General features: G+C 36.8%; 1 protein-coding gene across 1 annotated transcript; it reads left to right on the plus strand.

Annotated features, from left to right (window-relative positions):
- The first annotated feature begins 4,656 nt into the window (after nt 1–4,656).
- LOC136811562 (uncharacterized) lies at nt 4,657–7,876 on the plus strand. Its single transcript, XM_067068185.1, has 4 exons — nt 4,657–4,946; nt 5,771–5,980; nt 6,540–6,677; nt 7,640–7,876. Exons 1-4 carry the CDS (start codon nt 4,788–4,790, stop codon nt 7,829–7,831), a joined length of 699 nt encoding a protein of 232 aa, XP_066924286.1. The 5' UTR covers nt 4,657–4,787; the 3' UTR covers nt 7,832–7,876.
- The last annotated feature ends 5,104 nt before the right edge of the window (nt 7,877–12,980 follow it).

Consider the following 12,980-nt stretch of genomic DNA (forward strand, 5'->3'; position numbering starts at 1 on the left):
AATGGTATCATTAATCGGCGGCTATTTTTCTTCCGTTAGAGTTTTTTTTAGATGTGTATTGATTCACTGGATTGGGACACGCAGCGTGCGACGCTGCGCATACGGCTAGTTGGATTCATTAACCCTCAGTAAATGATACTCAACCCCATTTCGCTTACATCGAGTTAATAAATTGCAATATCTAATGAAAGGCCATACAATATCTGGCTAACATTAGAACATCTCTTCTCACAGACCCAATGCAAAACGTCGTGCTATTTTTTCCACCAACACTGACATTGCTGACTTGAAAACCTGAGGGGGCACCGGGTCACTTTTACGGTATGACGGTATTGGGCCTTTTTACCCCCGGTAAATCGGTATTACAAGAAAAAACGACGGGATTACGGTATTTCATTTTCTACCGGTGTCGGTAAATTGCCTGTTTTTTTGTCGGTATTTCGATATTTTTATCAATAAAAAACGGTATTTCGGTATAAAACTATTTACCTTTAGGTTTCTTCATGAGTTTCATGCAGAAAAATTTTCAAAAAAGATAAATCTATTCCGGTATTTCAACCAGTAAAATTTTCTTGCTCGCTTCGCTCGCACAATCTTGAATGTCATATTGACTTATTGTCATGGTAAGGTTATTCAAAATAAGCAAAACTTTACGATATCTGAACAAATATTTTCGTTATTTTTCTGCGGGCGCATTTTTTTAATGACAACACTTTTGTGATGCAAATACTGCATCCAACTAAATGATATGGTCGTCTCTCCGTATTCACTTACTGTATATTGCTACTACAATACAATACACTGATACTGCAGTAACTTAGAGATAGTAATTACTGTATTAAGGCCGTATTTACTCCTGCAATAATTAGTAAGAGTAGGTTCTAAAAACATCTTGTGCAGCATCGAACGATTAAAAAATAATTCACATCATGATGCACATGATGCATTTTCAGGCAATCTAGGTATTCTAAATTTTAATTTTTTTCTTGGGCGAAACTCTTGGAACGCCGCACCGGGTACGGCAGGTACGTCGCTTTAACGTACCATATTTTTGCCAACAAAAAGTGTTAAATAAAAACAAAAATTGTGTGACCAAACAAGGCATACTTTGCTAACAATAGCGTATTAAAGCCGTTTTTCAATAACAAAGAAGAGCGAAAATCGTCGAAAGATTTTCGCGCTCGCTACGCTCCCCTTCTTATTTTTCATTTACTTTTCTTTCCTCCGATATGGGGGGGGGGTTAGAGTTTAGAATTCGTGTCCTCTAGTAGCACCACAACACCAAGCCTGTGTTGAAGTCTACGGCTTCTCATGACCTCGATTTTAAATTAATTTTCAATATAAAAGACATCTTACGGGTCTGCGAGGAAGAAATTATTGGGGGAAAGGCTTAATTTTGCATTTGCCTCCCGTAACAAGCAAGTAACTTTGGCGCGGCAGACCTAAAATAAGGCTTTATGAAAGCTCAAATAGCTGCATATAAGGCCTTAAAAAGTCGACGATATCGAGAATAAGGTCACAAAACTAGCAAAAAACTTTATATATTGGCGAAAATGTTTGGCATAAGAATAGGTCAATCTGTTTAAAAGAGACCATAAAAAGGTTAAATTTAGCCCAATAAGGTCACAATCGTTTAACCAAAGATGTAAAAGCAAAATTGGTGCATGAACGTAAAAATGGTTTTTTTCGCGCGTGAATACGTGAATTGGCAAAAATTTGTGCGTGAATACCTGAATTGAGGGTTGACTGGGGGGCCTCATAAAGTACAAGACTTGTTTGTACAGTTTCTAATTTGTTACTACGGAATAGATTTGATAACTGAAAATTCATTATTTTCGAAAAAAGACATAAATATAATATCGGTTTCGGTATTAGGCTTCCTTCACCGACGGTATTACGGTATTTGACCCAAAATTTTGTCGGTATGACGGTATTTAAGACCCCTGAAAACCACCCCTCTAAGGACTCTAAGGGTCCAGGGTCAAATCTACCCTTAAGGGTGGCACATGCCGTAGGTCAGACCATATGAGTGCCCCCCCCCCTGGGCTTGAAAACAATGGAATTATTATCCCCAGCCATAAAAAACATTGCATTATTCATCCCCATTGAAATTCTTTCTGTTATTTTTACCTCACTAAAAAAAATGCTGTCGGGTCTGTGAGACGGGGGTCTATTAGATGATATTTCCTGATATGAATCTCACAATGGGAAAGAGATATTAACTTGAAATGTTGATCAAGTTATGGATAATGATAATTCAAATGACACTTATCATTTTCATCCAATTACCTGCTAAGGCTGCGTTTAGACCAGCCTGGTATTTGTAATTGCTTGTAGTATTCTTTTGAATTCTATTATTCCGCGCTTGTTCGGTTTGTCAAATGCCTTATGATGCCAGCGTGTTGGTATTTCATTGGCATTTGAAATGCCATTTTGAGCAAAGGAATCTCCTTTTCTGGCATTTCAAATCAAACAAAGGAGCCAAAACAAAGAGAAAAAATGACATTTTTGATTTTTTAAAGTATTTTCACGTTTTTTATTCAGTTCTTTTTATAGATTGTAAATTTTGCAAGATTTGCCATAGCCTAGCCCTACGGCAAAAAGTTTCAGTCTTAATGACTGCAGTTTTTGAGAAATTCCATGTTTTTCATTGTTTGATCTGTCAAAGTTGAACTTGAGGGAATCACCTTTTCAGTAATGACGCTAAAAAGACGATTCCTTAAATGCCATGACAGAAAATACAATGGAAAAGCTATTAAAATCAAATCCCTCATGAGCAAATGCCAAATTACAAATGCCAGTTGGTCTAAACGCAGCCTAAATTGGTATTTTATAGACCAGAAACTGTTAAAGGGTTAATAATTCAATGATTGGAATTGAGATTGAAATTATTTTCAAACAAGAAGCCGGAGCGGCGTGAAGGTCAAGCTGACGTGGCAATAACCGAATGTCCTTCGTACCGGGTTCCTTAAGTGACACAAAAAGATTTCCTTCCCATCCTCCACTTTGAGCTTCTATTCTTTGATACTTTCTTTGAAAGTTTTTGATGCATTTCCCGAAATTTCGAAACTTTTGCCGCTGATGGGATTCGAACCCACTATATACAAAACACCTATGTTTAGAACGCTAGTGCCTAGTGCCTTAACCACTCGGCCATCGAGTCAGAACTGCATTAAGGAGTTCAAAGTTCCTTATAAACATGGTATTTACTCCAAACTCTACTACCCGGGGGCTAAAACCCTAACCAGGGGTTAACTCCCATTCCCAACCCTAGCCCTAACCCTACCTGACCCTACCTGAAACAACCCTTTAATCTAACCGGGAAATTTGACTCTACTACCAATTCAATCCAAAACATAGGTCAAACATCGCGCGGGTAGGCGGGGCAAAAATTCTAGATTGGCAGTTGGTTTAGCCTGGACTTGTTAATTTATTGCGCGCACAGGCCCCGACAAAGACAAAATCTTTTCGATCAGTTGCTTTTTAAAGGTCCATTCTGCTGCGCGCTGGACCAATGATATCTCACATGATTTGAAAATGCTATGATCTTTTAAGCAGTAATAGATAGTGATAACCCAAATTAACTTACACTTTTTTGTTTTGACCTAGACACCTGCTAATATTTTGATATTTCACAGACCAGAACCTATTAGAGGGTTTAGTGTACTGCTGCTCAATAGCAAAATCAACCTTCCAATTTATGTTAAATGGTATATGATAATTGCGGATAGTGCTATGAACTTGTCTTTTAGTCAGCATTAATATCTATTGTTGTCATTTTTTTCAGGATGGAAGTATGCAGCTTGTTTGATAGTGGAGGTATAATAATATTCCACTCACAAATATCTTTTCAACGAGCACAAAATCGTAACTTGATTCAAATTTTATCAAAAGTTACAGCCATTTCTGTCTCCAGCTGCAAATTATTTTGAGACAGACTTTAATACACCGTCGTTTTGTAAATAAGTTTTCCATTTCCGCACTAAAATTTCTCTGCCAAATTACTAGCGGAAAAAGAACAGGACTTCGGGTGGTTGAAAAATGCAAACACGCGAGATTTTCTGTAACTTTTCCAATCCCATGCCGGTTATCCCGGGAAAAAGAGCGGAAAGATTCCAGAAAAGTGAATCTTAGTGCGGAAATGGGAAACTTATACAAAACAACGGTAGTGTTCCAATTTCTCATTGGAGAGAAATTACGGTTGGCTTTGATGTGCCACATTCCAAATGCTCAACGACCTAAAAACATGGGCCCCGGCGAGCCATTTTGAGTGAGGGGGCCAACGTTTTGGAAAAAAATGTCGCCAATGGTTGGGCGACGAAGAATTTTTTTCACTTTTTACACCCTCAAAACACCTTAAAACGATATCTAATTGGGGAGAATAATAGTTTTTGTGGTTTGACATGGTCTACCAAAAAGTGGGGGGGGGGCATGGACCCCCCGGCCCCCCGTGGGCCCATGAAAAATATTTTGATTGGTCCCGGCAATCTTCGAAAACGAGGACTGGAGACCATAGGCTTATCACTGCTAAATCCTTGACGCAGTTTGGAAAAATTCTCTAAGCACGATCCTTTGAATAGGCTGATAATCAATGTATTAAAATAGTTGGATAAAAAACCCACGCATATCAACAATTTGTTTAATTGAGCTAATTGCATTATGATGCGTTCATACAGTAGTAAGACAACTTTCGTAGTGAAGGAGGAAATTTAAAGTTGTTGTCTTATAAAAGCAACTAAGTGCAACTTACCTGTCAGCTATTTGAAAAACTAAATCACAGAGGAAAAATGATTGAGCCTCCACCACCATACGAAGTCTTTGAAAATGAAAAAGCAGAAGAAGATGACCATTCAAATCGCCAAAGCAGCCAGCCAACACCTTTCATTTTGTTAAAAAATAAAGACTTTTTTGTTCGTTCGACATCCATTTTCATCGTGGTTAATACAGTAAGTTCTCGATTTCAATCGACAAAAGACATACATTTTTTGCTGACATGGACTTATTCTTTCATAGTTCTAAAGCTTTTGTAACCGTTTTAATTCAAACTAAAAGTTTGATGGTTTAGTTTCAATTCTTCTCCCTTTAATGTCTTATGACATCTCCTTTTCAACCAAAATGGCAAGGTTGGATTCACATTAGTGATTTAAACCATCCCGTGAGGGAGGCGGGGGAGTCAGGCAAATTGAACGACGGCTTTGTGCGGCGGTTAAGGGTATGTTTCAAAATAGCAGTAATAAAATAAAAACGTAAAAGAACCATAGATAACTGGAAAGAAAGAGCAAGCTGTAAATTAGAGGTGAAAAATAAGCAATCAATAACTAAAGTAGTGCAGAGCAAAAGTGTCTGGACTGTTTCTGAGTCTTTATCTAGAATAGAGAGCTATAGATCAGGTTCATTGACAGCCTAAATAACCAGAGTTGGCATTTTGTCCAAAGACCCATTCTCTGAACTGAATTCCAAAATAAGCCTAATTTAGGTGGTCACTATGCTAAAATGTCAAAAAAGTTTTTAGTACATGTGTACTAAAATTACTTTTCCAAAAATTAGGTGGGGTATGTCAAAAATCATCTAAAAAACTTTTAGTACTCATACGTGTCTTGGATTTTAGTAACGACCCCTTCTGGTAAGGGTGAACTTTTGATAAATATAAATTGAATAAATCTGCGCTGTAAGGGTGCGATTCTAAAAGCTAATTTCTTTCGCCGCACATACCGTCAGTTGGTAAACCAACTGCCCCCTAACCGGTTAACCCTTTCTCTTCTGTTTTCAGACCTTTTTGACGATAAATTGGGTAATGATTGTAATTTTGCGATGGAAGCTTGGAGATTCTGATGGAAGTTTATCAGCGTTCAGCAGTGAGTCGTCCATGTACATGGCTGGAAATCTGATTTTGTGGATTTCCAACATTCTCTTCATCTTGGCTAACGTGACAGAAATCTCCAACAGATTGAAGGGTGGAGATATCAACATTCACAAAATCGTGAGTAAACCTACACTACCCAGGTTTCTCAAACTTCACATCAAGGAATTTAAATAAAGAATTTGCACCTTAAAGCTGGCTATCGGTCTGTGTTTTTATTTGCTTTGTTTTCAAAAAATTTGAAAAGCTTAAGTGCCTGGTGATATTTTTAAGGATTTTAATGACCAATCATTCAAATTCTTTGTTCGAATCAATAATCAATAATCTTAACCTCAGTGAGAAAACGAGCTTGTGAGCATTGAGGAACTTCCGATTTTTCCGATACATTGCTTACGATTTGAAAATATTTGGATTTAAACAATGCTACAATCAGCACAATAATATGTTGGCGGTAAGCCTTGAAATACCCCTTCGGAACTTTTATTTCACTCCCCCAGACCCCTAAAATCAAATTCAGCAAATCCAACCATTGAAGTTAGGTAACTGGGAATTTCTCAAAAACGCATGAAAATCACTGTTTAATTAATGTCAAATATTTTGGCACTGATTGTAGTAACGTAAAATCTAAAAGTAATCTATTTTTTAATTTTAGTTTTTCCCTACTATTCTTTGATTTTAGATGATTGGAATATGTGTTATTTGCAGCTTTCTAGTCTTAGTTGGATGTCTTTGGGGAATAGCTTCCATGACTCGACCGTTCTTCCAATTTCGTTCCGATTCTGAAATGGACGAGTACAGAGGATTGTGGACTTGCATGGTATATTACATTTTTCTCATTTCAAAACACACCCGGTATAGTATATTATGTTTCTTGTTCACCATTTGGTCTTTCTAAATCGATTTGCATTCTCAAAATGAGTATACGGTGAGTCCTCTTGTACGCATAAGGTCCGATGTACGTGCCTAAAAAAATATCGTCCCAAAAAAAGGGCGAGAAGGGTATCTCTCAACTTACTACTAGTGGTACAGCTTCCTTCTTGTCATGTGGGTTCATTTGACAAGAAACCACGGCTGGTTATGCTGGTACATACCCGGGGGGCACTAGGTTTGCGGGATGACGGGTATGTGCCGGCCGACTTTTGGCGGTCGGGCCCTTATGGGGACCGAAACGGACCCTCGGAGGGACTTAGATGGATTAAAAAACCCGAATTGTGAATTTTGTGACCCTTATTGGAACTATTTTATAGAAATTTAGCCCCCCCCCAATCTAGGCTTTTCAGGGTACGATATTGAATTTGAGCTGGTTCGTGCAACCCTTAGGGACCCTCCCCGGGGTACATACTAACACCCATGTCTCAGTGGCCCGGTGAAATCTTAAAATACACCAGGGAGGGAGTGGCTATGAAAAAAGATTCACTTTCAACATTTTTATTTAAAGCGTTTGGTTTTTATAGAATTCACTTACTGATGTATATTCTTCATTGTGCTCTAATTGATGCAATTTTTCGAGAGATAACGCTCTGTACTGTGTACAGACATGCACGATAAAATTCTTATGTATAGTTTGTTTCTACAACTTAATTTCAGAGAAAGTTAAGCTGTAGTGTTCATGCGTACAGGTTACTGAAAAAAGATTTAGTTAAGTGCAGGTTATATATGTTTTGCTATTTCAAGATTTCCGGTGTTATGTATGATTTAAACCGATCCTCTGAAGCGAATATTTTAAATACAATATTTCCTCTCAAACTAGTAAAAAACTTTTGTTTTCTTTCTGAACAGATTATTGGTCTTGTGACAAGTGTTTTGTCAGCCATGCAAGCTTTCCTTCATTATCGTTTGGATGATAACGAGATGATTGGATTGGTGGGAGTGTTCCCCTGTTTTGTAGTGTTTGTTCCCTTATGGGAACGGTGTAAAGTCGACTTTGAAAAAAAGAAGATGAGAAATGAAGAAAGAATTAACGATTTGTAAAACAATACTTTATTTTTTACCTAAGTGAACCTTTAATTCAAGAACATTTATGCATTTAGAATCTCCGTATCTGAAAGATGAGAAAGATATGAAAAAATTGAAAACATCTCTTAAATTCAGCCAATTTAAAAGTTCTGCAAATTTTTTAAATTCTATTAAAGATTCAAGATTAGATCAGCGACCGAGGTAGTGAATTATGTCACTTCGTAGTGCACCCTTAGATCAAAGTCCTCGGTATTAGGGGGGTTATTAGATTTTCAACCGGAAGGGTTCAAATTTAATTTTTTAATATTTTACACGAAAGTAATTGGACGATAATTAACACGAATTAATAAATTTCGTGTTAAATTAAAACCCGTGAGGGGAGCAAAATGGGTGCCTAGTATGTGTGACCCATTAAGATGCCTTTTTCACACCCTCAAAAGTCCCTCAACAGACACCCGAGGTTACATAATTCCAGGAAGCCATTTATCCCCTTCCCATTTCCCCATTTTCGCATAATTAAAGTCAATATCAAATCATATTTGCTCCTCAGAAGGCTGTTTGCAATTACCCCTTTTGTTTGACCCCTTTAACTACTTTCAAACCTTCCTTCTTTATATTTGTTTTACGACTTTGTTATTTTGAAATGCTAAGGCTAAGCCATTAACCCCAACCCATTAGGTAATCAGGCAATTAACATTTATTTTAGGGGTAGGGACCTAGTATATATAGAGGTCAAATTTTCTTTGTAAGTAGACAAGTAGACAAGTGAAGTTATTTCAACCTTCATCGACTTATTTTCACAATGTAAGTGTAACATTTTTTTTTATCTTTAGGAGCTGGTTATGTTAAAGATTATTTTTGTAGGGAACTAACTTTGTCTCAAAGTTCATTCTTCACTCGCCTTCCTTTTGTTTCAACATGCATGTGAAATTTAGTAAGTTCAGAAAGAGGCCTCGACATGGAGGTTCTACCGAGATTGTCTGCCCACCTGTCCCCTTTTCTTTTTCAACCCTTCCCTCGAGTGCAGAAATGTTCCCTTCCCCTTTCCCTTCCTCTTTTGCTGTCTGGAGTACATCCATTACCCCCTTATTTTTGTTTATCGTTATCTTTACTAAATACAACTTTTTAATTGACGTCTCCCTTCTCTCTTTACCCGGGGGGGGGGGGGTACTAGGGTTGCGAGCTGATGGGGGGGGGGTACCGCCCGACCTTCGAACTTTAGACCCTTACCGGGACCAAAAAGGAGAAAACAAAGGAAAATTTTGGGGATTTTACGATCCTTAGCGGGACAAATTTGACCAATTTCGACCAAATTTCGATCTTTCAGGGGGTAGTAAAAGTTGAAATTTTTCTATTTTTCCGACCCTTAGTGGGACTGAAATTTGATTTTCTGATTTTTCCAACCCTAGCGGGACTTTTGAAGTCCAAAAAAGGTACTCTTAAGGGCGGCACACACCGTACCCTCCATTTGCCTAAGTACCCCCCCCCCCCGGGCTCTCTACAATCATCAAGACGAAGTATTAGTATGATTGTCTCACTCTTTCTAATTTGAAACCTTATTTAACTATGTTGATTATACTGAAGTTGAACTTGTCTCGATTAACCTATTAACCTTGACGTAGCTTGTGACGTAGGCAGTAAAAATTTTATCTAAACGAGAAAAGCCCTTGGAAGGAATTTAACATGATTAAAAGAAGAAACCCCTTTTGAAATTTTGTACATATAAAAGTCAAACATGTAGAAAAAAATAGATCCCATTATTTTCGAGTATTCCAAAGGCGAAAAGGGAGCCTTTGAAAGTATTCCAAAGGTTACAAGGGAACCTTTGATGGTGTTCCAAAGGTTACAAGGGAACCTTTGATGGTATTCCAAAAATTAAAAAGGGAACTTTTGAAGTTGTTCCAAAATAAAACTGATAATAAAGTTTTTTTTAAGTGTTTCCAAAGAGTAAGATGGAGGACTCGGAAATCTTATTACACCACCTATTGAACCAAGTTTTGTTTTGAATATAAATTCTCTGTGTTAGACTGTTTCGACACTATCAACGTTTTCTTTCTTTGAGTTTGAACTTCTTAAAAGATGAATTAACGTTTGCAAATCATTTCGACCAATTTATCTAAAACCCCTTTTCAGATTTTCTATTTTGATGAAATTTACATTTGAAAAAGTAACACAGGTAGGGCGTCGACACCAGTTTGAGTTAGAAATCGTCATTTTTGGTCTAATTCGTAGGAATTGGATTGGGTTTCATGGTCAAGCAAGAAGTAAATCAAAAGTGAGTCTTTCCAGCGAGATTTTAAACCAAAAAGTCAAAAAAATGCAAAGATTTGACAAAAATCCACTTTTTTAAGATTTTGACCGTTTTTTTTACCATTTTTGGTCAACAAGCGATCCAAGAACCTTCAAATTTGGCCCTGCTTTACTTGATTCTGTCTTCCAACGAATTAGTTTGAAGTTTTACAACTGAGCACCTTTCTATCATTCAGGAAGGTCGGCTCAGTGGGCCCGACTGCTTTAATTTCCCTTACCTACCCTAAGGGTCATAAATTTCTGAAACTTAGAATAGAATTTAAGGGTCAGTCTTCAAACTTTGACTCGGAAATACCCGTCATCTTGCAAGCCTAGTACCCCCCGGATTAAAAACCCTTTAATTGAAACCAGCCGTGAAAAGCAACTGAAATTTTTTGTGTCAATTCAGAAAAATGTAAAGAGATGAAAAAACAGCTTCGTCAGAACAATAGACAAACGGCTCGTTATATACCAGGTCCTTTGCCCTTAAGGGAGTTTGTTTCGAGCTAATGGATTTCTTTTTTGTTGCTTTAAAGAAGTTGTATAATTAGTATGACGAAATTCTTTTGTTTCAGGTCAAATTATGCGTAAACTTTAGGGGCTTATATTTTGGGGAGACCTCTTTTATACCAAAAGATACCTATATTTTCTTGCTCAGAATTTTCAAGCCATTCTAATGATATAACGGCATCATGACTACATAATTAGATTGAAAGCTAAAGTGCACGAAATTAAGACATCAAATCTGTCTTTGATGAATTTCTATCAAACTTTTTAGAAACAATTTGGTATCATTGTGATGAGAATTTTTCAGACTACAAGTTAGTGTAAAATTTGTTACTGGATACTGAAAGTTTAAAAAGTAATGGATCAAAAACGAAAAACATAAAACCACTTTTATAAACACAGCATATAGAAACCAGCCCTCTTCGCATGGCGAGCCGTTTTTTTCTGGACTTTTTGTAACGACCAAATAAAGCTAAAACAAAGGAGTTTTCAATAGACACGATCAGAACACTTCGGGTAATCAGAGAAGCACTTTTTCTATTCCATTCCATTTCTCTGATCAATTTCAAGGCCGCTTATTACTTAGCACACTTACAGTGGATTTTTTTCACATCAAACAGAAATATTTCATAACTCGTTGTATATAATTCTTTCAGGGGTAAACAATTAGGTAACACCCCTACAGGGAAATTTCATCATGGTATCCTTCGTAGTAAATCATTGGTTTGCTCATTTTCTGCCAGCTAATGGTCTTAAAAAATTATGTTGATTTTCATATTTTTGAGACATGCCATAATTCTTACCTGAGCCAGCTAAGACATTGATCAGATGCATTTTAACCACCCCCGGACCATATTTACTAGTTATAGTTGAGCCATCGTTGCACGTTACTTTAATATCGTGTTCATTGCTGAGTCGACATGCGTGAATCTCCCTCTGATCAGGCCTGATCACATTCTTCAATTTCCAATCTCCAACAAACTCAAAACACAAACCTTGAATTGATTTCCTGAAAATGATATGTTAGCTGCAACCTGAGATGAATAAGCCAGTATGCATGTATCCATGTATTGAAGCAGCCGTGACAGGAACGATTTGGAACAACCAAAATTTCTGAACCGTAACATCGAGGACGATAAAAGCCTACCTAACTAATGAAAATATACAATTTGTGTCATCGAAAAAAAAAGGACCCATGAGGAACCTTTTCCTTTCACCAATATGATGACATCACCGGTATGGTGAAGAATACAGTCATTTTGTATTGGTTAACAGAAAAAACTGGGTTCTTATAACTCAATTTGAAACATCGAGGCAAAAATATAATTTAAGCTGCCAATGTACACTCGAATGTCTCAAACTCTTAAATTGATCATTTCTTCGTCTTTGTGTAAAATTCAGGTTTAAAAAAGTAAGAATACGTTAAGAATATTTCACCCTCCATTTTAGCATTTTCTTAAGAATACTTGACCATCATCCAAAGTACATTTTCTTATAAACAAGTGATACTTTTATGGACCTACCTGGTTATGCATTTAACACATTTATAATTGATATCTACGTGACGTAACCATTAAACAAACATTCAGAACACAAATAATGACGATCTATTTAAATTAGTCGTTTGTTTCTTATAAAAAAAAACGTTGAGAAACCAAAACTTCATGCTCTTGAAATATTCTTTCATATTAAAGACTTTGTGAGCAAAAAAAACATCTATCTCATAAAAATAATTGAGTGTTATTTGACTAAGAACATTGATGTATGCTTATTAATAGTCATTCTTATAGATAAACATGCGTTTTTTGAGCCAACTAAATTTTTTTGCAAAAATTTACTTTAGCCATCTTTTAACTATGGAATGGTACCCTACTTTCATGCAAAAGATTAGAAAAAATTAATAATCTAATTTTTCAAAAGTCCAAAAAATCCGTTTTTAGGCCGTTTTTTGGCCCAAATTTGCCCAAAAACATTTTTTTCGAAAATCGGGCTCCGTCACATTTGGTCCAACACCATTTTGTACCTTTGTACCAAAAATCAAAAAATTCTTATGATTCAATCCCGAGAAAAGTTGGTAACAGACGGACGGACAGACGAACACAGGTTAATTTATAGGACCTCCAGGTAGGTCCAAAAAGCGTGCACATTTTGGACTATTCAGATGTCTTCAGATCAGGGCCTAAAGAAGGACCCTCACCAGGGACACGTCTACTTATCTAATTTTGCCAGAGTGTCTCCTCCGGTCACTTACTTCAAAATGATTAAAATTCAAGAATCAGTCAGACTCGCTACTGGCTACTAGCCTTCCCACAAACCAAATTTTTTCTTTATTAAATCGCGATAAAAAAGCGGTTTTCGTCTAACATGC

The sequence above is a fragment of the Clytia hemisphaerica genome, unplaced genomic scaffold, assembly GCF_902728285.1.
Source record: "Clytia hemisphaerica strain Z4C2 unplaced genomic scaffold, Clytia hemisphaerica genome assembly, whole genome shotgun sequence".
Classification (NCBI taxonomy): domain Eukaryota; kingdom Metazoa; phylum Cnidaria; class Hydrozoa; order Leptothecata; family Clytiidae; genus Clytia; species Clytia hemisphaerica.